Source organism: Oncorhynchus keta, chromosome 34 (assembly GCF_023373465.1).
Source record: "Oncorhynchus keta strain PuntledgeMale-10-30-2019 chromosome 34, Oket_V2, whole genome shotgun sequence".
In the NCBI taxonomy this organism is placed as follows: domain Eukaryota; kingdom Metazoa; phylum Chordata; class Actinopteri; order Salmoniformes; family Salmonidae; genus Oncorhynchus; species Oncorhynchus keta.
Window position 1 is genome coordinate 68,305,799 of NC_068454.1, and position 27,135 is coordinate 68,332,933.

General features: G+C 40.5%; 3 protein-coding genes across 6 annotated transcripts; 1 reads left to right on the forward strand and 2 right to left on the reverse strand.

Annotated features, from left to right (window-relative positions):
• The first annotated feature begins 104 nt into the window (after positions 1–104).
• LOC118367745 (actin-binding Rho-activating protein-like) lies at positions 105–6,511 on the forward strand. 2 transcript variants are annotated; one of them, XM_035751379.2, is made up of 2 exons: positions 105–352; positions 4,981–6,511. In XM_035751379.2, exon 2 carries the CDS (start codon positions 5,045–5,047, stop codon positions 5,558–5,560), a length of 516 nt encoding a protein of 171 aa, XP_035607272.1. In that variant the 5' UTR covers positions 105–352; positions 4,981–5,044; the 3' UTR covers positions 5,561–6,511. The 2 variants fall into 2 exon arrangements, with proteins under 2 accessions (XP_035607272.1, XP_035607271.1); XM_035751378.2 differs by having other exon boundaries at positions 105–348.
• An 18-nt stretch (positions 6,512–6,529) lies between these two features.
• LOC118367747 (adenosine 5'-monophosphoramidase HINT3-like) lies at positions 6,530–9,977 on the reverse strand. Its single transcript, XM_035751381.2, has 5 exons — positions 9,790–9,977; positions 9,374–9,491; positions 9,220–9,289; positions 8,539–8,665; positions 6,530–7,713 (listed from the first exon to the last, which is right to left on the reverse strand). Exons 1-5 carry the CDS (start codon positions 9,925–9,927, stop codon positions 7,666–7,668), a joined length of 501 nt encoding a protein of 166 aa, XP_035607274.1. The 5' UTR covers positions 9,928–9,977; the 3' UTR covers positions 6,530–7,665.
• A 514-nt stretch (positions 9,978–10,491) lies between these two features.
• On the reverse strand, positions 10,492–26,606 carry LOC118367635 (nuclear receptor coactivator 7-like). 3 transcript variants are annotated; one of them, XM_052494568.1, is made up of 7 exons: positions 26,410–26,606; positions 18,603–18,720; positions 15,329–15,475; positions 14,820–14,972; positions 14,584–14,679; positions 14,313–14,386; positions 10,492–12,541 (listed from the first exon to the last, which is right to left on the reverse strand). In XM_052494568.1, the coding sequence occupies exons 1-7, from the start codon at positions 26,442–26,444 to the stop codon at positions 12,406–12,408; spliced, it is 759 nt and encodes a 252-aa protein (XP_052350528.1). In that variant the 5' UTR covers positions 26,445–26,606; the 3' UTR covers positions 10,492–12,405. The 3 variants fall into 3 exon arrangements, with proteins under 3 accessions (XP_052350528.1, XP_052350529.1, XP_052350530.1); XM_052494569.1 differs by lacking the exon at positions 26,410–26,606 and adding an exon at positions 19,218–19,796; XM_052494570.1 differs by lacking the exons at positions 18,603–18,720; positions 26,410–26,606 and adding an exon at positions 17,781–17,975.
• Between the last annotated feature and the right edge of the window lie 529 nt (positions 26,607–27,135).

Here is a 27,135-nt window from a genome sequence, read left to right on the forward strand (position 1 = left end):
ACATATCCCAAAGTTAAGCAGCTTTACTTCAGAACATTGCTCACTGACAGGGCACGTGACACCAACATTTAGCTACTTGCGTCACCACCACATTGTCATTGGCTACTTTGGATGCCGATCAGTGTTTTTCACTGCGGGTAGAAAAATAATCCGATTCAACACTGTTCTAATGTAAAGTTCCATAGCATGGATACAATGTTGCTAACAGACACATGTTCCTCAGCCTATGTCAGTGTTCGTGACAAGAAGTGTAAGGTACCTCAAATTCGACACGGACAGAAGAAGAAAATATCGGAATAAGCAATACATCGATTTTGACATTGTAGCAGTGACACTTGTCACCTTACCGTATGTATGTCACTTTCAGTTTACAGATGTGTGCTCACCTTGCATTCCTAGATTTCTTGTAATGTAACATTTATTTGTGCGAGATAAATTACATGTTTTTCATGTTTAAATCAATCTGGAACAGGAGCCTAACAATCTGAGAGGGCACAAAGTAAGTGAGGATGGCAGAGGGGTGGTCCCATTCCTGAAATGGGCAAATTTAGCATTTTTCAAACATCTGAAGTAGCTTTTTTCCTGCAATCTAGAGTCACTATGCTTAATTCTATTTTAAAAAATCTGTATATTTTTCTGCATATCTAAGCATACCTCTTGAGCTCTCTATTCTCCTGACTGGTGCTTATTTTTTTCAAAGAAACTAAATATGCTTCTCTGCATCTCTACTAAAGTCTAGGCAAAATATTCAAAGGAATGTGGGTCTTATTCAGTACATTTAGTAATTGCTAGGTTTTCAAAAGACTACCAACCTTGCCTGCAGGCTTGCCAACTAAGATAGTTAGACAAGCTAGCAACTCTAGCCTGATAAATAGCCTGAAATAGCTTCTTGGTAGCTAGTTATGAGGTTGGGAGATTGGGAACCTATCTGGACTAGCTAAAGCCAACTTCATAAAATTGCTACAATCGGTGGCTAGTATTATTATAGAGAAACAACAAAAGATTTAACAAAAAATGTAAATAATATATATACACTGAATACAAATATAAACACAACGTGCAACTATTACAAAGATTATACTGAGTTACTAGTCATAGATACCTTAAAAATAAAAGTAGGGGCGTGGATCAGAAAACCAATCATTATCTGGTGTGACCACCATTTGCCTCAAGCAGCACAACACATCTCCTTCTTAAAGAGTTGATCAGGCAGATTGTGGCCTGTGGAATACTGTCCCACTCCTCTTCAATGTCTGTGTGAAGTTGATGGATATTGGTGGGAACTGAAACACACTGTCATACACATCAATCCAGAGCATCCCAAACATGCTCAGTGGGTGACATGTCTGGTGAGTATGCAGGCCATGGAAGAACTGGGACATTTTCAGCTTCCAGAAATTGTGTACAGATCTTTGCGTCATGGGGCCGTGCATTATCATGCTGAAACATGAGGTGATGGCGACGGATGAATGACACAATGGGCCTCAGGATTTCGTCACGGTATCACTGTGCATTCAAATTGCCACCGAAAAAATGCAATTGTGTTAGTTGTCCATAGCTTATGCTATGAAATGGAGAAAGGAGAAATTCTCACTAAGAGGTACAGTATAAGTCAAAAGTTTGGACACACCTACTCATTCAAGGGTTTTTCTTTAATTGAACTATTTTCGACATTGTATAATAATAGTGAAGACATCAGAACTATGAAATAACACATATGGAAGAATCATGTGGTAACCAAAAAACTGTTAAACAAATCAAAATATATTTTAGATTTGAGATTCTTCAAAGTAGCCACCCTTTGCCTTGATGACAGCTTTGCAAACTCTTAACATTCTCTCAACCAGCTTCACCTGGAATGCTTTTCCAACAGTCTTGAAGGAGTTCCCACACATGTTGAGCACTTGCGGGCTGCTTTTCCTTCACTCTGCGTTCCAACTCATCCCAAACCATATCAATTGGGTTGAGGTCAGGTGATTGTGTAGGCTAGGTCATCTGATGCAGCACTCCATCACTCTGCTTCTTGGTCAAATAGCCCTTACACAGCCTGGAGTATGTGTTGGGTCATTGTCCTGTTGAAAAACAAATGACAGTCCCACTAAGCACAAACCAGATGGAATGGTGTATCGCTGCAGAATGCTGTGGTAGCCATGCTGGTGCCTTGAATTCTAAATAAATCACTTAAATAAATCTCCTCCATGCTTCACGGTGGGAACTACACATGCTGAGATCATCCGTTCACCAACTATGCGTCTCACAAAGACACGGCAGTTGGAACCAAAAATCTCTAATTTGGACTAATCAGACCAAAGGACAGATTTCCACCAGTCTAATGTCCCTTGCTTGTGTTTCTTGGCCCAAGCAAGTCTCTTCTTCTTGGTAACCTTGAGTTGTGGTTTCTTTGCAGCAATTTGACCATGAAGGCCTGATTCACACAGTCTCCTCTAAACAGTTGATGTTGAGATGTGTCTGTTGAACTCTGTGAAGCATTTACCAGTGGGGCAAAAAAAGTATTTAGTCAGCCACCAATTGTGCAAGTTCTCCCACGTCATTTTCATCATAGTTACACTTCAACTATGACAGACAAAATTAGAAGAAAAAAAATCAAATTTATTTGCAAATTATGGTGGAAAATAAGTATTTGGTCAATAACAAAAGTTTATCTCAATACTTTGTTATATACCCTTTGTTGGCAATGACAGAGGTCAAACGTTTTCTGTAAGTCTTCACAAGGTTTTCACACACTGAGCTGGTATTATGGCCCATTCCTCCATGCAGATCTCATCTAGAGCAGTGATGTTTTGGGGCTGTTGCTGGGCAACACAGACTTTCAACTCCATCCAAAGATTTTCTATGGGGTTGAGATCTGGAGACTGGCTAGGCCACTCCAGGACCTTGAAATGCTTCTTACGAAGCCACTCCTTCGTTGCCCGGGCGGTGCGTTTGGGATCATTGTCATGCTGAAAGACCCAGCCACGTTTCATCTTCAATACCCTTGCTGATGGAAGGAGGTTTTCACTCAAAATCTCACGATACATGGCCCCATTCATTCTTACCTTTACACGGATCAGTCGTCCTGGTCCCTTTGCAGAAAAACAGCCCCAAAGCATGATCTTTCCACCCCCATGCTTCACAGTAGGTATGGTGTTCTTTGGATGCAACTCGGCATTCTTTGTCCTCCAAACACAACGAGTTGAGTTTTTACCAAAAAGTTATATTTTGGTGTCATCTGACCATATGACATTCTCCCAATCTTCTTCTGGATCATTCAAATGCTCTCTAGCAAACTTCAGATGGGCCTGGACATGTACTGGCTTAAGCAGGGGGACACGTCTGGCACTGCAGGATTTGAGTCCCTGGCGGCATAGTGGGTTACTGATGATAGGCTTTGTTACTTTGGTCCCAGCTCTCTGCAGGTCATTAACTAGGTCCCTCCGTGTGGTTCTGGGATTTTTACTCACCGTTCTTGTAATCATTTTGACCCCACGGGGTGAGATCTTGCGTGGAGCCCCAGATCAAGGGAGATTATCAGTGGTCTTATATGTCTTCCATTTCCTAATAATTGCTCCCACAGTTGATTTCCTCAAACCAAGCTGCTTACCTATTGCAGATTCAGTCTTCCCAGCCTGGTGCAGGTCTACAATTTTGTTTCTGGTGTCCTTTGACAGCTCTTTGGTCTTGGCCATAGTGGAGTTTGGAGTGTGACTGTTTGAGGTTGTGGACAGGTGTCTTTTATACTGATAACAAGTTCAAACAGGTGACATTAATACAGGTAACGAGTGGAGGACAGAGGAGCCTCTTAAAGAAGAAGATACAGGTCTGTGAGAGCCAGAAATCTTGCTTGTTTGTTGGTGACCAAATACTTATTTTCCACCATAATTTTCAAATAAATAAATTAAAAATCCTACAATGTGATTTTCTAGATTTTTTTCTCATTTTGTCTGTCATAGTTGAAGTATACCTATGCTGAAAATTACAGGCCTCTCTCATATTTTTAAGTGGGAGAACTTGCACAATTGGTGGCTGACTAAATACTTTTTTGCCCCACTGTATTTGGGCTGCAATTTCAGAGGCTGGTAACTCTAATGAACTTATCCTCTGCTTCAGAGGTAGCTCTGGGTCTTCCTTTCCTGTGGCGGTCCTCATGAGAGCCAGTTTCATCATAGCACTTGATAGTTTTTGCAGCCGCACTGACCTTCTTGTCTTAAAGTAATGATGGACTGTTGTTTCTCTTTGCTTATTTGAGCTGTTCTTGCCATAATATGGACTTGGTCTTTTACCAAATAGGGCTATCTTCTGTATACCACCCCTACCTTGTCACAACACAACTGATTGGCTCAACACATTAAGAAGGAAAGAAATTCCACAAATGACCTTTTAACAATGCACACCTGTTAATTGAAATGCATTCCAGGTGACTACCTCATGAAGCTGGTTGAGAGAATGTCAAGCGTGTTTAAAGCTGTCATCAAGGCAAAGGGTGGCTACTTTGAAGAATCTCAAATATAACATATATTTTGATTTGTTTTTTGGTTACTACATAATTCCATGTGTTATTTCATAGTGTTGATGTCTTCACTATTTTTCTACAATGTAGAACATTTAAAAATAAATAAAAAACGTGAAATTAGTAGGTGTGTCCAAACTTTTGACTGGTACTGTATATATATATATTTTTTTAATTACATGACAAATTTGAGGGGGCACGTGCCTCTGTGCATCCTATGGGCATGATACCTCTGATCTGGAAGAACTCTCACCTTCATCAGAGCATTAGTAGGATGATGACCTGTTATTATAACTTTATTATAACTAATATAGTTTACCATAACTTTATTCAGGGTGTAATTAATGGTTTAAATAGGTTATTTCTGAGGATTAATTTGTGTCTTCAAAAATTAGAAATAGGCCTAGGCTACCATACAGACATGTAATTGTGCTCTCAACAGTTGGTCATTGAAACTTTTATTACACCCACAGAAAATGAACTATGCCTAAAAGTGGACAAACCACTTAATACATACAAGACATCTGAAACACCACCATGGAGAACAACGATGCACCTGTCGAGTTTAACGATGACAGGACAGTGTGTGTAACGTCAGTGAAAGGGTTAAAGGAGAACTGGCAGAGATGGTCCAACAAGCACCAGGAGTACCAGAAACACAACCCCTTCAGTAACAACCGGGGGGCTATGGTGAATGTGACTGCCCAGCAGCAGAGGTTCCAAAGGGACCAGGATGGCTACGGGAGGCCCCTGGAGGGCTCCTTGACAGAGCAGAGGGGCAGGGACGCCCACGTCCACATCACCCGGGAGGTGGAGGAGCTCTGCCAGATGATCAGGGACATCGGGGAAAGCCGTGGCGGTGGGGACGGAGGCAGCGAGGAGAGACCTGTGGTGACGGTGGAGTTTGGGAAGCTGTTTGAGCACTATGTGAACATCTCCAACAAGGTGGTGGGGATCCTGCTGAGGGCCAGAAAACAAGGCCTGGTCAGCTTTGAAGGGGAGATGTTGTGGCAGGGGCAGGATGACCGGGTCCTCATCACACTGCTACAGTGACCAGGATGAAATGACAAGGTCGACATTATGCTGCTTCAGTGACCAGGTTTATGCAGCCGAAGGACAAGACAGTAACCAAGGCCCTGTCCAGAAACATCCCCTAGCTCTTTAGGCATTTGTGTAGTTGTGAAAGGATTGGCGAGGTCTAAGCAATATGGTGAAAATTACATTAGGTAGCAAGGTGCAGCAACACCTACCCAATTCTTTCAGGTTTACACCTGCACCTAGCAAGGGTAGTTGTTTCTGGGCAGGGCCCAAGAGAACTAACCTGTGGCAGCAGTGACATGCAATATGGTGCTGTAGGATGAACCTGAACTTATTGGCCTGAATGGACTTTGCGTTGCATGTAATCTACACAGCGTTTACAATGTTCCTTAGCAATCTTTGTAATTAGACAGAGGAAATGTGTACTTTCTATGGCACAAATACAACACACTGACACTGTAGGCTTATGTTAGAAATCCTGGAAGGAGGCTATGAAACTGTATACATGGTTGACAAAGTAGCAAAATGCATCACAATTATATTTACATTCAGGAGAAATAGCACATCACTTTTTGATCCACTGGCAATTGTGGAATTCACACTGTACTATATGCACATTGTTCAACCTAACAAGGGTTGTTTGAGGAATGCTTTTTCAGCTACTTGCACTCATGAAATATACTATAACCCTTTACTAATTTGAAAAATAATTACTGTATTCCAAACATGTTTGTTTAGAAAGGAAAGCACTGATTTTTATCAATAAAGTCTTCAAAAAAAACAAATCACCAAAACAGACTAATTCATGATACAATTGCATTAGAATGACAGGTAACACTTTATTTAAAGCTTGCATAACATAATACTTTTTAATAAGGCATTAGAAAGAGTCATATTAAGTCATACTGCCTAAGTCATACTGCATACTTTACAGTGTTACTGAATGATGTTTCCCATTAATAAGAGACCAGGAAGGAAATCTGATACACTTGTGGAGGCAGCAATGCATCATTTATTTAACCATGAACCACCATTATTATTTTACAGCGACACGCCAACCAATAAATACAAACACATGACGCTCTTAATTTCATGCAGCAGCATACACTAAACATACATTACTTTGTTGAGTGTTCCATTGGGCTGTAGTGCATAACAAAATTAAGAATCACTCTCCAACATTCATAATAAAATAACACAATTAATGAAGAGTATTGTGTTAACAGAATGTGACTCAAGAAACAATTGTTTATGGATGACTGAGCTCCTATTATGCATCTTGATGAATTAGTAATGTAGGTATTATTCAGTGAATATATTAAACCTCCACACCCCGGAGTACACTTCCATTTTACTCTTTGATCATATATGATTGAATACCATTCATGCAAAACAGTTGCTTTTCTGATCACTTGACTGAGGCCTAAAAGAGCTCATACTTCTCATTATATTTCTCCGCTTTCAGTTATTATACCTCATAATACGGGATACTGTTGACAGTGACTGCATCGCAAATGGTGCCCTATTCATTACACTACTTTTGAGCCCTATAGGAAATGGTGACATTTGGGATGCCAGCCAGTGGCACAATGCACATGCATTAGACATCTTTATCAAAGGTGTCCTGCAATGAGACTTACTGTAGGTTTCCAAGTCCCAATACATCCCATTCTCAGGTCTCCTGGTTATGATCACTTAGGAATGCCTTTACGTTACTAATCGTTCTTTATATTAATACTAGAGCCTAAACACAAACGTATCACTTTTGATATCTTTCTATACCAACAGAAATTGACCCCAAAATCAATCCAGTCATCACTATTTCATATTCTGTGGTAAAAAATAAAGAGTAACTATTGGTCATTTTCAAAAAAGTATTTAAAATAGCAAGTAAGGAAAACACATTTGGCTTCATTTCTGATTTGGCTGTTCAGCTTGATACTAGAATTAAAAACCTCAGTTGAGTTGAACCATCATCACTAGTCTCACTGTAACCTGCTGGGGAGTACAGTACACTCACACAGAGAATCACGGAGGGAGACCAGACCTGACCTGCTCACTTCACTACTAGTAAGGTAACCCCGTTTCTCACTGGACCAGCCCAGACTGCAACCCACTCCTCAGTTGGTCTCTCCCTTAGAGTTCAGCTGCTGAATCAACTGGTCAGCCTGCAGGAGACAAACACAAATAGTATAATAATAAATAAAATGACAAGTCATGGCTTCTTCATGTCTTTTGATGTCTGAATTGCCAGTCCATTGTCACGCTCATGTATTGTATCTAAAGGTAGAAAAACAAAGGCTCTTGCATGAGGTGCATGCCTGCAAACCAACCTGATGGGAATAGACTGATAGAGGTGAGTGTCCCTGACATACTGTATAGATGGCCATCCTTTAACCTGGGAAGACCCATATACACACTGAAGGCAGACACAGGAAAAAAACAGGTTTCCTAGTCCAGTGTATTTGGGGCTTTAGTCACCTTACTTCATCCCAACAGATTTCCCCAGCCCAGTAGTCTCCACAGGGAGTTAATTGACCATGAAAGCTGGCAGTGATAATGCAGTGAGAGATCAGTGTTGGCTGACTGGCTCTTAACAGATGACAACACAACAGCCAGAGTGGCAGAAAAGAGCTGCTGGAACAGTGAGGAACAATGGAGCTGTTCATCAGCTGCCAATCTGGACTGTCCAACTTTATGTAACAAAAAAAGAGCCCTCTTTCCCAAACACAATGCTAACAAGCTACTCTAACAAGTCTAAATGAGTGGAATTGATGTTTGTGTCCAGGTGATGTCAAGGCAGCAAGGCAAGGGAAATTATTGTTCTATCCCGACTTTGGTACTGTACGAACACTGAACTCAATAGGTGGATAATATTACAGAACAGACATTTTATTTTACCTTTATTTAACAATGTGGGGGGAATTGTGAAACATTTATCACACAAATTCTGACAGCTACCATACTACAATGGCCATTTGAAAGAGACTTACAGTGACAAACCAATAGGAGTTGGGTCTGTAGAAGAGGCGGGACATGAAGCCCATCTGACTGGCAGGTGCCAACACATGTAGGTGCAGGTGAGAGACAGAACAGAATGGGGGCCAGTGGAAGCCAAACCTGTAGAAAAAAAATAATAAGAATTGTCTGCTTCTTTGTCTCTGCATGATCTTCTGTGACAACAGCAACATGTTCAAAATGCTAAATTTTACAGACTGCTGAATGTGATTTGCCATTGTATGTCGTTTCATAAAGTCAAACCAATCAACTATGCATGTATAGCAAAAATAAATAAATTGGCCTTTACAATTGGAGCCACTTGTTAATAAAAGGGCCGGGACGATACCAGTATAGTGACTCTTGTCAGTATCGTGGCAAAGAAACAAACACACGACACGGCTTTAACTTACTTTGGAAAACAGCCCTAATGTTGGAAACAGACATTATGTCATCATCTAGTCACATTTGTTCATTTTTCAGGCTATATATCATACAATAGTTTGCATACAGCAGGTTTTTAAAGAACCAAAGAGTTGTCTGCTTTCTATTTAATTATTCCCCCCATGGAAAACATCTCAATACTGGTATTGTCACAGCCCTAATAACATCTGAAGATTGAAAAACACTCCATTTGAATCATGTGACATTGACTGGAGAGAATGTTGTGGTCATACCTAACATCGCTGAGGTCTAAGACATTGTTCTTCTGAAGGATCTCCATCCCTATCTCCACCATCTTCTCCACTGATCACAGACACAGCAGGATAATCAGTTACACACACACACACACACACACACACACACACACACAACTTTAAAGTTGCATACCTAATGACACATGCTCTTTACTGAGTGATTTACAGTTTCCAACATGTCTCGTGGGCACAACCAGGTAATGATGGGGAGCTCCAGGCTTGATGTCCCTGAAGCAAGAGACCTCCTCGTCCTGTCATGCAAACGAAGTCAAAAACATGGGGTGGTCACTAGTTGGTTCAGCTAGAACGTCCATCACAATCAGCATTGTTTTCAGTTTGGAAGCGAACCTGCCTAAAAACTATTTTTGGGATCATTAATGTATATTGTTTCCACATAGCTATGGAAATATGATAATGGATTAGCTCAAATGACCTGTCGTAGTGGTAATCAACGTCGCTGTTTTCTGACAGCTAACCTAGCCAGCTAACGACGTTAACGTAACGTTAGCCTAGCTAGCTAGTTTGTGTCAATAATTCACTCATACTTACAACATGAAGAATCTCCGTGCCCATCTCATTGTTGACAACCTTGCAGAATATGCATTTCTTGTCGTATCCTTCGCCTTGACCTACGTTTATTTTAGAAATATATACATTTGCAGGTTCAGAACCTTCGTTGGTTGCCATATTTAATGGTCGTCCCTAGTTACCACAGCCACAAAGGTATAAACCCCGCCTATTTCTACAATGTATTTAAAATGCTATTTTAAACCTAACCTTATCTCTAACCTTAACCACCCTGCTAACCTTATGCCAAGACAATTTCAACTTTGTGGCTGTGGTAATTAGTGGAAATCATACCTATCAACGAAGGAACACAAGTGGATCAAACGGTTATCGTTGGTGAGTCGAAAGGTAAAGCAAACAATTACCCAACTTGGTAGTGCGCACGAATGAAACACGTCTCTCACTGAATCGTCTAGATAAAATATTTACATTTTAGTCATTTAACAGATATGCTTTTCTATTTTCTGCCACTTCTTCAACATGTATAAGTCAATGCTACGGTTATATTGCATTGTTGAATTTGCCTAAATGATTTAAAGATGGGATTTTTTTAAGCCATTTTCGTGACCTAGGAAAAGAACGATAAAGATTAACTTCTTGATTTTTTTTTACTGGTCATAGCCTATAACTTTAAAAAAAATCTAACTCATCCTTACTATTTACAGTAATAAAGATGGGCTCAACTTAGGTATTTTGTATTTTATTAGGATCCCCATTAGCTGTTGTGAAAGTACATTAGGCTGCATCCTATGTAGGCCTTGCTTTTGAGATTGCAGGTGTCATTTTCATTAAGCAAACATACTTTCTTTGACAGTACAGCAACATGTAAATGAATGCTGTGACATTTTATAATTTCTTTCAAAACCAATCATACAATGAGTGATTACTGATGTGGCCTTAGGCTACCTATTGCTAGCTTAATTTCAACATACAGAAATGACTGGGCATCTGGCATGATAATTCAAAATACTGGGTAAATCTAAAACATGTCATATGTCCTTTTGTTATCATGAATCTTGCTTTTATATTGTTGTTGATGAGATGAATATTAGTAGTACTATTCCAGGCAATGATGCTTATTGATCTGAAAACAATCAGTCACATAATCACACAAGTTTAAAGCACATTTTTTGTCACCTGGAAATGCAGAATTTTAATAAGGAGCCATTAACAGTGCCAGCACTGTACAGCACACATACAGAAAAACAAAACACAATACTTCCCTGGATAACATTTCTTTAAATATATATATACATATATTTTTTATAGCAAATATAAAAAAACATCAAAGGAATGTGAAAAAGATGCCAAACTAAAACAATTGGTCCATCTTATATCCTGTTTCTTTCTTTTAAACAAATTTCATTATTCTCTTTTAGAAATGTAAGAAAACATTTAACATGGATTTAAACCCATACCTTTAGTACAAACCATTAGAGGCCACTTTTAGCAGCTCTAAGAGACAGTACTCTGCCGTGGCTGTTTCTAGACCTGAGTGTTGTGTGTGTGAGGGATCCCTACGGGGCATCTGATGTTGTACCCTTGTAACACAGACACATAAATAAATACAAAATAGTTGGGTAGTACAGTAGTGTGTTCATCTTAGCCTCTATAAAGTTTAAAGCTTATGAGGAAATTGTAATGAAAATAGGATATTACTTTAAAATGGGCTTTGGTTTGTAAATGCTGTCCATAACAAAGGATTGATGGAGGGTTTACAGCTTAGATGTCTAGAACCAGTTGTAATGCTCGTATTGGACAGAGCTTGTTCAGTAGCAGGTATTGAGCAGCAAACAGTAGGACACTGTAAAACAGCCTGTCTATCTCTCACCATACAGTCCTCAGTTAACCAGGCAAAACACAGATACAACCTGAGTTAATGCTGGTATAATAGGTTACGCGCTGGTAAAACACAGGTAAAACCAGCCTAAAAGTCACTAGACCAGGTTTCACACGTGACAACCCCAGCGGTGAATGACTGCCCCCTCTCATTCAAGGCCAACCACAGTACTGCAGGCATTATTTGCCAAACACAGGATCCCCAGAACAGTGAATGGGAAGATGGCAATCTTCGTATAAATATAATAACAAATAAAAACAAAAATGTCTTATACCCCAGATGTATGTGCTTGAACCAATTATTTTAAAATCGCACACAGAATAAGTTACTGTCATAATTTAGTAGCTAATGGCAGCATGCCTCATTCTGCCTTTAACATGAAATACTCAATGAGAGGGGGCAGCACTGAGCTAGCCTGCAACGTCACATCCTGGAGTAGCTCAAACTAGCATGTAATGCCTATGTAAATCTCCCACATGAGACGCCATCTTAATGGACTTCCTTGGCTTCAAATGCACTATTGAGTTTTCACATAGGAATGACTGGTGTCACGTGATCGATAACGTTGTCCATTCATATATAAGGTCATTGGACAAACCAAGCTTACTATATTAAGCTTACTGTACTTTAACAGCTTGAACACAGGCTAAACCTCACTGAACACAAGTAAAGCGATGTTGTAAACCATAGATAGACATGGCTCTAGCTTTTTTCTCTCTCTCTTTTCCGCTTCTGAGTCTCTCAGCGTCTCGCTCTGTTTACTGGACAGTCCAGACCTCCAGGTCCTGCACTGTGAAGTCTTGCTGGGTGGACAGGGGCTGGTTGTTGAAGGTGTGACATGGGAAGCTGGCACCGTAGTACAGATCAGCATCCAGCCACAGGCCAAAAAGCCCCCTAGAGGTCAACAAGAGAAAGATACAGTGGGGCAAAAAAGTATTTAGTCAGCCACCAATTGTACAAGTTCTCCCACTCAAAAAGATGAGAGAGGCCTGTAATTTTCATCATAGGTACACTTCAACTATGACAGCCAAAATGAGAAAAAAAATCCAGAAAATCACATTGTAGGATTTTTTATGAAATTATTTGCAAATTATGGTGGAAAATAAGTATTTGGTCACCTACAAACAAGCACGATTTCTGGCTCTCACAGACCTGTAACTTGGTCTTTAAGAGGCTCCTCTGTCCTCCACTCGTTACCTGTATTAATGGCACCTGTTTGAACTTGTTATCAGTATAAAAGACACCTGTCCACAACCTCAAACAGTCACACTCCAAACTCCACTATGGCCAAGACCAAAGAGCTGTCAAAGGACACCAGAAACAAAATTGTAGACCTGCACCATGCTGGGAAGACTGAATCTGCAATAGGTAAGAAGCTTGGTTTGAGGAAATCAACTGTGGGAGCAATTATTAGGAAATGGAAGACATACAAGACCACTGATAATCTCCCTCAATCTAGGGCTCCACGCAAGATCTCACCCCGTGGGGTCAAAATGATCACAAGAACAATGAGCAAAAATCCCAGAACCACACGGAGGGACCTAGTGAATGACCTGCAGAGAGCTGGGACCAAAGTAACAAAGCCTACCAATCGTAACACACTACGCCGCCAGAAACTCAAATCCTGCAGTGCCAGATGAGTCCCCCTGCTTAAGCCAGTACATGTCCAGGCCCGTCTGAAGTTTGCTAGAGAGCATTTGGATGATCCAGAAGAAGATTGGGAGAATGTCATATGGTCAGACGAAACAAAAATATACGTTTTTGGTAAAAACTCAACTCATCGTGTTTTGTTAGACAAAGAATGCTGAGTTGCATCCATAGAACACCATACCTACTGTGAAGCATGGGGGTGGAAACATCATGCTTTGGGGCTGTTTTTCTGCAAAGGGACCAGGACGACTGATCCGTGTAAAGGAAAGAATGAATGGGGCCATGTATCGTGAGATTTTGAGTGAAAACCTCCTTCCATCAGCAAGGGCATTGAAGATGAAACGTGGCTGGGTCTTTCAGCATGACAATGATCCCAAACACACCGCCCGGGCAATGAAGGAGTGGCTTCGTAAGAAGCATTTCAAGGTCCTGGAGTGGCCTAGCCAGTCTCCAGATCTCAACCCCATAGAAAATCTTTGGAGGAAGTTTAAATCCGTGTTGCCCAGCAACAGCCCCAAAACATCACTGCTCTAGAGGAGATCTGCATGGAGGAATGGGCCAAAATACCAGCAACAGTGTGTGAAACCCTTGTGAAGACTTACAGAAAACGTTTGACCTCTGTCATTGCCAACAAAGGGTATATAACAAAGTATTAAGATAAACTTTTGTTATTGACCAAATACTTATTTTCCACCATAATTTGCAAATAAATTCATTAAATATCCTACAATGTGATTTTCTGGATTTTTTTTCTTCTCATTTTGTCTGTCATAGTTGAAGTGTACCTATGATGAAAATTACAGGCCACTCTCATCTTTTTCAGTGGGAGAACTTGCACAATTGGTGGCTGACTAAATACTTTTTTTGCCCCACTGTGTATATCAGACCAGAGCCAAAGGATGCGGTTTAGCCAATAAGATCTGTAGACATCAATGAGTTTGTGGAAGCTAACTAGATTTACTTTTAGATGATAAAGGCTTCGGTATTTCTGATAAAGAAAATTCTGAACACTTACCCTCCTCCACCAATCTGTAGAGAGTCCATATGGCCCCTGATGAAGTAAGAGTTCTCACCACTCCACCTGTAGGCCTGTGTGAAGAGAGAGGTGTCAGATTAACTCCACCCATCACGACAGTCAAGAGACAGCCTATTAACTACAATGACAGGGGCTGTATCTGAAATGACACCCTATTCCCTATAGTACAAAGGTAAGCGCTGGTCAAATGTATATAGTGAATAGGATGGCATTATGGACAAGCCATGCACACAACAGTATGCAATGTTACCTTAAATGCAGGGTCGAAGCTGTAGACAAAAGTCTCTCCTGTTCCGTAGCAACAGTCACTCACTCTGAAGGGATGGGAGGAGAAGGCACCAAACACCTGAGAGAGAGGAAAACAAACGTATTAGCATTTTACTGGGATCGTATGACCCATTCATAATGTAATAACAATGTAATAGCAGTACATAACAGTACGTTAGATGTCAGTCATATAGAACAGTGCGTTGTTGAGATGTCTACCTTTTTTTCCATGTCTTTGATGACCAGAAGCACAGGACTGTCGATGTGGGCCATTTGCCTGTACAGAGTCTTCAGGCTGGTGCCATGAATGGCTGTGCTGTAGACCAGGTTCCATGGATACCCCTGTGTCCTTGCTGGTATGTGATTGGCTAGCTGTGGGTTTCAGAAACAGAGGATGAGATGGATGATGAGAAAATGTCCCATTTAAATTCACATGTCAAAGCTGTGTAATGCTGAGATGAGTATGTGCACTTTATGTTCCCGGAACTCAGTATAAATTGAAGAACCAAAAAAAAGTCCCATATTTAGCTTTGTACATATCAAATAAACCAAAGCACTATGTTCTTCCCATGAGCTGGCTGTGTTGCCTATATACTGCTGTGAGATGATTGCTTTCCTTTTCCTTTACTTCATTAGGTTTATTTACAAAGCACCTTCATCAACATTTCTGTAAACATGACTGTATTAGCCACAGTGTTTTGTTGTAGTGTAGTTTAACAGTAACTCACACTCTCGATGTGTTGGTCGTTGAGGAGCTGGCTGTGGTTTCGGAGAACAGGAAGTATGTCCTCAGGCTCCTCGCCCTCAGAGCGGTTACCCTCCTCTGAGCTGCACACGCTCCATCGAGGCTTTACTGAATCGTTCCCTGTGATGATCTGCAAGGAAATAACCACAAACTCTGTTAAGGGGAAAGTTCACCAAAATTACAAAATTACTTATATGTCCCAGGTATTATAATTTTTCGCTTTCATGTTCAAATGATCTTAAAGTAACTTTATTAAGGTACAAGATCCATTTCAGACACTTTGGGATGATTTGGACATGAAATCACAATTCTGTTAAAACACATTCTCCTTTTCGCTCTGTGAGTTTCTCAGCCACATCTCTGTTAAAACACTCTCCTTTTCTCTCTGCTGTGAGTTTCTCAGCCACATCTCTGTTAAAACACTCTCCTTTTCTCTCTGCTGTGAGTTTCTCAGCCACATCTCTGTTAAAACACATTCTCCTTTTCTCCCTGCTGTGAGTTTCTCAGCCACATCTCTGTTAAAACACTCTCCTTTTCTCTCTGCTGTGAGTTTCTCAGCCACATCTCTGTTAAAACACATTCTCTTTTTCTCTCTGCTGTGAGTTTCTCAGCCACATCTCTGTTAAAACACTCTCCTTTTCTCCCTGCTGTGAGTTTCTCAGCCACATCTCTGTTAAAACACTCTCCTTTTCTCCCTGCTGTGAGTTTCTCAGCCACATCTCTGTTAAAACACTCTCCTTTTCTCCCTGCTGTGAGTTTCTCAGCCACATCTCTGTTAAAACACTCTCCTTTTCTCTCTGCTGTGAGTTTCTCAGCCACATCTCTGTTAAAACACTCTCCTTTTCTCTCTGCTGTGAGTTTCTCAGCCACATCTCTGTTAAAACACTCTCATTTTCTCCCTGCTGTGAGTTTCTCAGCCACATCTCTGTTAAAACACTCTCCTTTTCTCCCTGCTGTGAGTTTCTCAGCCACATCTCTGTTAAAACACTCTCCTTTTCTCCCTGCTGTGAGTTTCTCAGCCACATCTCTGTTAAAACACTCTCCTTTTCTCCCTGCTGTGAGTTTCTCAGCCACATCTCTGTTAAAACACACTCTCTTTTTCTCCCTGCTGTGAGTTTCTCAGCCACATCTCTGTTAAAACACTCTCTTTTTCTCCCTGCTGTGAGTTTCTCAGCCACATCTCTGTTAAAACACTCTCCTTTTCTCCCTGCTGTGAGTTTCTCAGCCACATCTCTGTTAAAACACTCTCCTTTTCTCCCTGCTGTGAGTTTCTCAGCTGTTAAAACATCTCTGTTAAAACACTCTGTTAAAACACTTTCTCTCTGCTGTGAGTTTCTCAGCCACATCTCTGTTAAAACACTCTCCTTTTCTCTCTGCTGTGAGTTTCTCAGCCACATCTCTGTTAAAACACTCTCATTTTCTCCCTGCTGTGAGTTTCTCAGCCACATCTCTGTTAAAACACTCTCCTTTTCTCCCTGCTGTGAGTTTCTCAGCCACATCTCTGTTAAAACACTGTGAGTTTCTCAGCCACATCTCTGTTTTCTCCCTGCTGTGAGTTTCTCAGCCACATCTCTGTTAAAACACTCTCCTTTTCTCTCTGCTGTGAGTTTCTCACACATCTCTGTTCTCTCATTTTCTCCCTGCTGTGAGTTTCTCAGCCACATCTCTGTTAAAACACTCTCCTTTTCTCCCTGCTGTGAGTTTCTCAGCCACATCTCTGTTAAAACACTCTCCTTTTCTCCCTGCTGTGAGTTTCTCAGCCACATCTCTGTTAAAACACTCTCCTTTTCTCCCTGCTGTGAGTTTCTCAGCCACATCTCTGTTAAAACACACTCTCTTTTTCTCCCTGCTGTGAGTTTCTCAGCCACATCTCTGTTAAAACACTCTCTTTTTCTCCCTGCTGTGAGTTTCTCAGCCACATCTCTGTTAAAACACTCTCCTTTTCTCCCTGCTGTGAGTTTCTCAGCCACATCTCTGTTAAAACACACTCTCTTTTTCTCTCTGCTGTGAGTTTCTCAGCCACATCTCTGTTAAAACACACTCTCTTTTTCTCTCTGCTGTGAGTTTCTCAGCCACATCTCTGTTAAAACACACTCTATTTTTCTCTCTGCTGTCAGTTTCTTATCCACACTGATATTGTAAAACAAGGCTGAGTAATTAACTGACTCAAAAACAAACACAATAAAACATGAAATTACACCCACAATCAGTACTAGTGAGTGAGGGTGGTTGATAAAAGACAAAATACAATAATTTCTTCAACCCTTCACCAATTAATTAACATTATTGCACATCACCCTAAAACTACTCTTCACATATTTGGGTCATACTAAAGGTATTTCAAAAAATACAAATACAAATGGCATGCATACTTGTACATTATCTCACACTAAACATTACAATTCACAAAAATAAGAGTATAGTTAGCAACCCACCATTATATATGGCTCCAGACATTTGTTTGCAAAGTAAAGCACCTTGATGTTCTCCTGCATTGGTCTCATGTCTACTAATATTCCTCCCAAACACAACTCATATATACTAATAATGTAACACAGTTGCCTCAGTATATGATACTGTATGTACCACAGGCACAGGCAAGAGTGTGAACTGATAACCTATACCCAACCATCAAATGCTCTCTCTTACTTCATTCAACTTCCATCCCCCTAAATCTCATTGGCTGATAGTAGACCTGCTTGTGGAAACCGTATTGGCCACCTCAGTTTTGTGTTTCAGATTCCTTTCTTGAAAAACAGGATGGCACTTGTAGTAAACTGAATTATGGGGCATATGTCCATATATGGGGTGTCCGGCAGGTTTGAGCTAACTGTCAAAATATCTCATTGTTGCACTCATGGCAATGAGCCAACAATTCTGTAGCCTGGGTACTAGTCGGTGTCTCCTAACCTTCCACACCTAACCTTCCACTCCTTGTACTCCGTGCTATTACAAACATGTTTAGCATATGAGAAGAAGTGGCAAGGAGTGGAATGTTAGGAGAAGAAGACTGGTACCCAGGCTAACAAATATTTGCCTTAAAGCTACAATATTTCATAGATATTTCATCACAACAACCCTAACCTAGATGTATAAATGTCAAGTAAAAATAGTTTCAAACTTGCTTAAATCTATTATTTCATACTTGTTTAATTTGTCTAATCCATTCTTTATAATGAGAAACTGCTCTCGTTGTTTTAGAGATAGAGGTCGTTGAATGCAATGCCACATCTTTAGATCCTTGAATCAGAACTCACCCCCCAGTTTATGGCAGCACAGCAGCACAGCACAGCTAGCTCGTATTTCTCCACTACCAGACAGCAGGGATGCTTGTGGTGTCTCGTGTTGTTGTCCTTGGTTTGGATCAGTTCAACCCTGAGGAGGCAATCTCATACATCAATATAATGTTTATGTACTTTAAATTATGTAATACGTTTCACCAAAAACCCACACACTCCTCTGCAATATGATTGAAACACAATCTAATCTAGCAACCACAAGCCAGAAATCTTTAAACAAGCCTAAAGTGAACCAATTTCTGCATGGAAAAACAAGTCTTTCAGCTACTTTTCAGAAATAGCTCTTACAGGAAAAAGCTAATTTAGGGTCCAAATGCATGACTACAGCCCATTGGAATGCCACTATCAGATCATACATAGCCTCTGGTCTGCATGACTAAAGCACACACAAGACCTGAAGAGGCTAGAGCTGAAGCTGACATAGGCCTAGCTATTTCCCCGATCAAGAAACTGCCCTTGTTAAATTACATGTTTAACCTAGCAAAGAAAGGGCAAGATTTTGTCTTTACAAACCCCTTATTTCTCCAAATCAAGTGTCCAGGTTTGGTATCCATAGTAAGTATTGTCACTTACTCTTCAAAGCTGTAATTGACTCCCATGCTGAATAGTAGCTGGGGTAGAAAGGAGGTGCAGGAGATGGAAAAGGAGGTGAAGAAGAGAGGATGATATGGTGAAAATGAGAGCGGATTGTCTGGAGGCTCAGTGCTTTAACAGCATGTCTACCCCATCTCAGCCATCAGGCATCTTATACTCCAGCGTTACAGCTTAGATAAGCCCCTTTCACCATAAAACCCTCCCTTAAGGTCCTTCAAGGCCGCCTGACATGGAGGATTTCACAATGGCGTTAGATAGCCTCTGTGACACATTATCTTTCCTTGCTACAGTATGCCTCCCTGGGCTGAATCTGGGTTAGAAAATGACAGTGTCAATTCACTGTCGCAGAGACGCTAATTTCCAAACAAATAAAGGTCTGGCTGACAGACACTGTCTTTTTCGTTCTGTCTCTTTTCCTGATACTTTTGTTTTATTGCAATCTGCACTTTATTGTGTGAAACACAGCCAGTCCCAATTGACTCCCTACCACTTCACTTTGGTCCTTACCCTTCAAGGTGTGCCGATCAGTGAGGTGGAAGCTCCTCCACTACATTGCGTATACCTATCCAGACCCTGTACAGTCTTTAAATCTCCAAGAGTTAGTGTCAAGAGGAAGGGGTAAGGAGCAAATTGGAAACTCTGTCTAAATAAGGCCAGGGGTCACAGAGGAGGCCAAGAGGTTACACAACAGTAGCCAACCATAGGATGGAAGAAATCCATATCAGACTGTGTGGGGGCTGATTATAGACACACATGGAGGATCGATGGTGTTGCACATTTACATGACTATGTGAAATATATTTTATTTAAAGTTAGTTAAATATAGTTATTTATAGAGTATAGTTAAATACAAATGGACAACTTTTCCATGAGTGAAAAACATGAATCACATCCAATTAAAGATCTACTGTAATCTACTGGTACCTACTATATATAAAAAATTTAAAACATTTAGACTGAGCTATCAATCTGGTATAGTGTGTACCCTTTCCAGGACAATTGCTTAATAGTTACAGTTTGTACTGTACCTGTTGGACAACTTTCACTTGGCAGTGAAGCATCTAGTAGTTGCTTCAACTCTCCTCCAATTCCTGCAAATCCGCTCTCTGCCTCAGCATGTTCCAGGTGAGTCATGGGAAAATCCCACATGGACCTGGACATGCTTAATGCATCCTTAGTGCATTTAACTATTAAATGCAACTAATTGAATGGCCGCTTTGGGAGTGTGTACAAAATGCTAATCAGGCAATAAGTATTTAAGGAAAATGTGTATATTTAGATGGGGGATGGGGAAGAAACCCATGGTATGTCTTTAGTTTGGTTTGCTGTGGTAGACTGCTGTAGACCCTGTTGCAGGCCCTATATCAAAAACAATAGAGTAGAAGGATGAGGAATTATCATCCAAAATACAAACAGTTTGACACTTCATCAGACCATTATCACAGAGACTTTGACTGGACCTAGGGATATTACATGTAAGAACCACTGAAAAGTTGTATAGCGCAACCCCAATCTATGAAGCCTATTGATTAAAAAAACGTCCTTGTTTCACACAGATGTTATCATTCCATATTGTGTGTTTTCATGTCAATAGTGGTGCGTATCTGAGTGGTAATAGACAGTAGAAAACATTTGTTTATCACCCCTAACTTGCGTCAGTTAGTTTTACCTGCTGTAAACCGTGTACGTGACGAATAACAGTTGATTTGGGATGGGAGAGCTACAGTAGGGATTCACACACAGGTCACAGACTCTACAGAGGTGTCAGAGCACTAATAGGATTACTAGGCTACCATGTGAAAACAAAACTGTGAGGAGAATATTGACCGTTCAAAAGGTTTTGAATGAGTAAACAGCATTCACTGGTAAAGGGTAAAGCTGCAGGTGTCAGCCCTCTTTAAAGATGCCTGATGTCCACCTGTTCACTCACAGATGTTGAGAAAGAGGAACTGCCTTACTGTAAAACAACTTTCTTACTATATTTATCATCCTCTGATACGGAGTTGTCTCTTCCTCCTATATACCCATTTTATGAGGATTGAATGAAATGCAGAAGCACTATCCACCTAAAATCACACAGCAATTCAACTGTCAAATACAAACAATGACTACATTCATTTGTATGAGATGAAAACTGATACTTTCCTTAGGGAAAGGGGATATCTTCTCAGCTTCACAACTGAATGCATTCAACCGAAATGTGTCTTCCTCATTTAACCCAACCCCTCTGAATCAAGAGAGGTGCAGGGCCTGCCCTAATTGATGTCATCGGTGCCCGGGGAGCAGTTGTTGTTGGGGTTAACTGCCTTGCTCAAGTGCGTAATGACAGATTTTTCCACATTGCCGGCTCTGGGATTTGAACAAGCAACCTATCGGTTACTGTCTCAACACTAACCGCTAGGCTCCTTCACCAACCAGAGATTCCAGTCCAGTCAAACAAACTACATGCAATAACAAATGCATTTTATTAGCAGCTAAACATGCATAACTCTCTCTCTGATTTTCATGCGTAACCTTTTGCTTTGGGATCAGTACCCATTTAGAGCGTATGCAAAAAGTTTAACATTTGGGCCAAGTGATAAAGTTTGTATTTTTTCTTCAGTAGGCCTTCAGTCGGCCTAAATATAGTTCTGCTGCAGCAGTGGGAACACTTTTCATTACCAAGTCAACTCTGGGTCCATCATAGAGAGGAGTCACCCTCACCTGTCCCGCTATAAGGCACAAGAGAAGAACTTGTTGAGTTGAACCAGTTAATTTTGGGTGACGTAGAATTGCACGGCTAGTGTCCTAGGCCCCACAGAGCAGCAGTAAAACGACAACAATAGCAGCCACATCCTCCTGACCCGGTTACCTTAAACTCACTCAAATGACACTACACTACATATCTCAATGAGAGATCCAACCACTTTCAGCAGTTATTGAATAAGAGAGTTGACAGAAAAAGGACCATGATGCAGAGTAGATTCAGATGGCTGTGCAAATAACCTTGGCAATACTGTATTCCTTTTGCCTGGCTGGTTGAACCAGACTTGATAAGTAAAGAGGTAGAATAATGGTGTGGGCAGTGTTCATTCTGGTTCAACCAGGCAAGTACAGATGTATTATCTTAATTTGATCACTCTGTGGTTACAGAGAATTTCCCTGCACCTGAGGAAATTCAAATGTGCCTCTTGATTTACATATATTTACTGAAAACCTGCAGTTTTCTTTCTTTCTCTATCGCTCGCTAAACACTAAAGAACCTATCCTATCCAAGCCTATCCAAGACTAATTTCCCAATCAAAAATATCACATTTTTAAATAATCAAGTCCTCCTGCTGCAGGATTATTTTACTCCTGTGACGAAACTGATCAAATTAAGATCTGACACCTGTATTTCTTCCCTTCATACACTAAACCACAGCAAACTGTTCCCATGGAAAAGCAAGTCTGCTGCAGTCAGCATCAAATATACTTGTATTTGTCACATGCTTCATATATATAAATAGTGACATGAGGAAAAAATACACAGTGAATAACAAAAACTAGTAAAAATAACATGGCTATGTACAGGGGGGGGGTGGTACATAGCATCAGAGCATTACACAAGATGAATAAATGTGTTTATGACCAAGCCAAATCTCAAAGCTCGCTGAACCAGTTTGGTCTGGAAAAAGGATGTCTAGGTAGCTTGTATTCATTTTATTGTCTTATTATTGTTTTTGTCCTATACTCTTTCATGTACAGTGAGTGTCTGTGGGTTTTTCAAAAAGTGCATTAAATCCCATGTATTATTATTATTATTGTACTGTTGGCAAATAAAGTTTGTACATTTTGGGAAGAGGCGTAGGTAGAATGGGGACAACATATTCTCCTCATGCTATTAGTGTTTATCATATGGTCATTATCTGAAATAGAATTGAATAGATGAGAGGGGCAATGAGAACAAGAAAGAAATCCAACTTCACTACAGACTGTTCAAATAGATTGCAATTCATCAATACCACATCTCTCTCTCTCCCGTTATCTCTCACTCTTCCCCTCCTCCCTCTGTTAAAAGTTCTGTCTATATCTAGCAATAATATTATGTCACTGCAAGAACTAACTTTATTGTCTTTCAGTGGTGCATTGTCTGGTGTAATGCAGAATAAAAGAGGGTTTTATGCTTGATGGTAGTGATATTACTTAAAACCTTCAGAGTCAAGTGAGTTAATGAATGATGTTGAGATGTCAGAGGCTTCTTCCACTGACCTACATACTGCTAGTTTGCATGCAGCAGAGAGTCACTCTGTGGTAAAAATGCTACTCTACACTTCTCAGGATCACAGAGGTAAGGGGCTTCCTAAGAAATTAAGTAGGCCGATGCATGCGTCATTTTCCCATTTAGAACTAACCATACAGTATTTTGAAATGTGAGAGCAACCGCAATTTACTTTCCCCCAACATGTTTACCAATGTTTGAGGCAATGTTTGGGGATCAATTCAATTCTATATCTATATGAATTGTGGAAATGTGTTGGAGGAAACACTGTTCAACTGGCGACCGAGGTCAGCCTGCAGGTGCCCGGCCCACCACAAGGAGTCGCTAGAGCGCAATGAGCCAAGTAAACCCCCCCCAGCCAAACACTCCCTTAACTTGGACGACGCTGTACCAATTGTGTGCCGCCCTATGGGACTGCCGATCACAGCCGGTTGTGATACATCTTGGGATCGAACCCAGGGCTGTAGTGACGCCTCTAGCACTGCGATGCAATGCCTTAGACCGCTGCGTTGTTCGGGAGGCCGAATATAAAAAAATGTATACTCTTTGTTTGTTGACTCTTCTTCTAAAAATCCTCTCTCTTAGTGGACTGTAGTGACTTGCGTCAGTATCCACCAGAATAGATCAGCCTTACTGCCCTTTGGACCTGGTTAGCCTCTTCATTTACAATTTAGTCATTTGGGAGACAGCAGTCAGTGGATACATTTTCATTTTTTCTTTTGTAATACCAACTGAGCCACACAGGACCACGTAATGTCTTAGCATCAGCATGAGACCACCATCACCTATCAAAACTATCACATTTTATATCAGTACATCTGCAGACCTTTTTTGTCTTTTATGGGTCATTCTGCCATAAAGACACCATTTTCTTTTGTTTCAGCGGCCCATAGTATGGAGTGCAGCATTGATACATGAAGGGGGCAAGACAGCATTGTGCCGTGGGAATTAAGGGAAAAAGAGGAGGGCCAGCCTTATCTGCAGGGGACATGCTGAGAGGGAACATCTTAGCAAGAGGGTTTTATGTAACTGTATTAATATAAAAACAATCATAAAATTCAGGGCATACACATTAATATCAGTGCCCTCATACATAAAGCGGTCTTTTGACTGGGTTAAGAAACTTAACTTCCATTTTTCCACAGAAATGTCAAAGTAAAGGGTCAAAGTGTGTGTGAAGAACCCTGTAACATTGTTATAAAGTAAAACAATGATTTTGAGTTAGGGGGTCAACCAGCGTGTGATATTCCCACTAATGCAGTCAGTGTCCCACTGCCATTCAGTTCAACACGTTGCCCTTTAAATTTGCACCGCTCTGTGGTTGGCATTAATCTGAACCACAGCCAACCCACAGTCAGTGACTTTCTGTCACTTGTATGTCAGTCAAATTAAAGCTGGGACTTTAATTTAAACAATAACAATGTGGGCACCCCTCCTCTGTTTTGGTAAAAAGCTGAGGGATGGGCCTAGAGAAATTCAAGCACTTTCAAATTCATAGACAGAACTATGGATGCAGGGACTAACTATTCATTATACAAAATTATAGTTTTACCATGTTTTGAGACTATATAGTGTTTGTTTACATGTACACCGTTTACAAACCCTGGAGTAAAACAAGCTTATTTTTTAGTTCTGATGGGGTATGACTGTTGAACTAAGCTCATGAGGCATTTTTAAGCTACATTATTCAGGAATCAAAGTAGGTAGCAAATAAGGATTCTAGCATTAAAACTAAAACATGCAATACAACCAAATTAAAAAAACATTTAAAATATGTATTTATATTGCCAAATTGCATGAAATTACTATGGATGCTGTTTCTGCCATAATACAAAATAACTGTCAGGTAGGGTAGACAGCTCTGTCCGCCAATTTAACTCTAGGGAGAGAGAGTAGTGAGACTCTCCAACTCAATCCATTGCAAAAAAATGGGAACCAGAAGGCAGGTTCACTCAGAATGCATCAACAGGCTTCCATGGAAACTAACCAGCGACACCATCATCACTTATCAAACAGAATCTTCACATGTTTTTCTATTTGCTTCACTTTTACCCATCACTCTAAGAAAGGTGTGGGGACAGCTATAGCTTGTGGTACTGGAACCAGGCTGCTCAGTGGGTGAGGTTTCTGTCACAGTGGAATGAGTAGCAATCTGAGTAAGGGGACTTTCATGTGGAATTCATCACCCACATTAATCTTCCAGCAAGACAATAACCCCAAGTACAAATCAAAATCCACAAAGAAATGGTTAATTGTCCTTAAATCCACATTTTGCAATGGCCATCTCAGTCTCCGGACTTGAACCACATTCATTCCGGACCCCACTGTATATGAAATGTTGAAACATATAGTTTACTTTTGTTACTACCTAACATGATTGTAAAGAATAAGTAGTAATAAAGAGCTTTACTTTGTTGAAGGGTTAAGGGGTTTATAAATCCAATCACAACCTAGATTACAAAATAACTTTTAGGGGACACATTTCAGTAGGAAAGGAGCTGAGAGCGCAGTTGACGAAACCAAACATTGAGTTGAAAAGGAGAAGATAACTGAAATAAAATGTTCAGCTGAGGGCCGTGCACAGACCTTTGATGGGGATACGTCTTTGCTAGAACCTCTCCTGGGCTGGGTAGGAGGCTATATCAGTTGATAATCGCGAATGTAGGCTAGATTAATCAACTAGTTAGCTTGTCTATGCTGTCAACTACGGCAAGAGAGCATAGTGCTGTGGGAATTAAGAAACGTTGTACAACGCAACCCCAATTGAAATCAATGATAACCTATTGATTTAAAAAACTGTCTAACACTGGTTCACGCAGAGGTTATCATTCCAACTCTTATTGTGTGTTTTCATGTCGATAGTGGTGCGTGTCTGAGTGATAATAGGCAGTAGAAAACATTTGTTTATCACCCCTAACTTGTCAGTCTTACCTTCTGGAAACTGTGTACGTGAACCTCACCATCATTTGGGATGCTGCAGAACTGCACGGCTATGCTACGTGACAGAGGCGGTGTTCCCCTGAGCAGGCGAGGCGACGCAACAACCAAAAAAACACAATGAAACAATGGAAAGACCACGGACGACGACACCCGTCTACTGAGATACCAGCAAGAATAAACCAGACCTGGCAAGAATAAAGCCGTTACCTCGGCAGTTTCCATTCTAAATATAATACCCGCAATGAAGATCGTAAGAAAAAATACAAATGGTCGAAATTCGTAAAATGTTATTAGGAAGCAGACTTAAAAATATAATTATGAATAGCCTTAATAGCACAAATAATATTATAGCATTAACAATACTGTTAACAGCAATACAAGTAATGATTACTATAACGTTATTATGGTAACAACAGTTAAACAAATAACACATGATTTATAATGCTTCTATTAATAATAGTATTAATAACAATAATAATGATATTATAATAATAAACTTTTTTTCTTATTTTTATCCCATTGTTATTTGGTCCATTATTACTTAAGTGATGATGCCCGAGAAGCGGGTGTTTGGAGGATATATTAGCATGGGTGTTCGTCGAGGGCCAGAAAACAATATATAGTCCCGACCAAAACTAGGGATGCTACCCAAGCTGGCTGGTCGTCCGATCTATCTGTTTGGTTGCCATGAGACCGAGCCAGTCATTCAGTATTTTT

Bases quoted from the DNA above. Each gene is read 5' to 3' on its own strand.
- LOC118367635 (XM_052494568.1), bottom strand. From the start codon at position 26,444: ATGATGGTGAGGTTCACGTACACAGTTTCCAGAAG. The intron at 18,721-26,409 runs GTAAGACTGACA...TTGCCTCCTCAG, and splicing joins ACGTACACAGTTTCCAGAAG to GGTTGAACTGATCCAAACCA. The intron at 14,387-14,583 runs GTAACATTGCAT...CTCTTCACACAG, and splicing joins GCTTCGACCCTGCATTTAAG to GCCTACAGGTGGAGTGGTGA.
- LOC118367745 (XM_035751379.2), top strand. From the start codon at position 5,045: ATGGAGAACAACGATGCACCTGTCGAGTTTAACGATGACAGGACAGTG.
- LOC118367747 (XM_035751381.2), bottom strand. From the start codon at position 9,927: ATGGCAACCAACGAAGGTTCTGAACCTGCAAATGTATATATTTCTAAA. The intron at 9,492-9,789 runs GTAAGTATGAGT...TTTGCATGACAG, and splicing joins GCACGGAGATTCTTCATGTT to GACGAGGAGGTCTCTTGCTT. The intron at 7,714-8,538 runs GTAAGTCTCTTT...TGTCTCCTGCAG, and splicing joins ACTCCTATTGGTTTGTCACT to GCTGACCAGTTGATTCAGCA.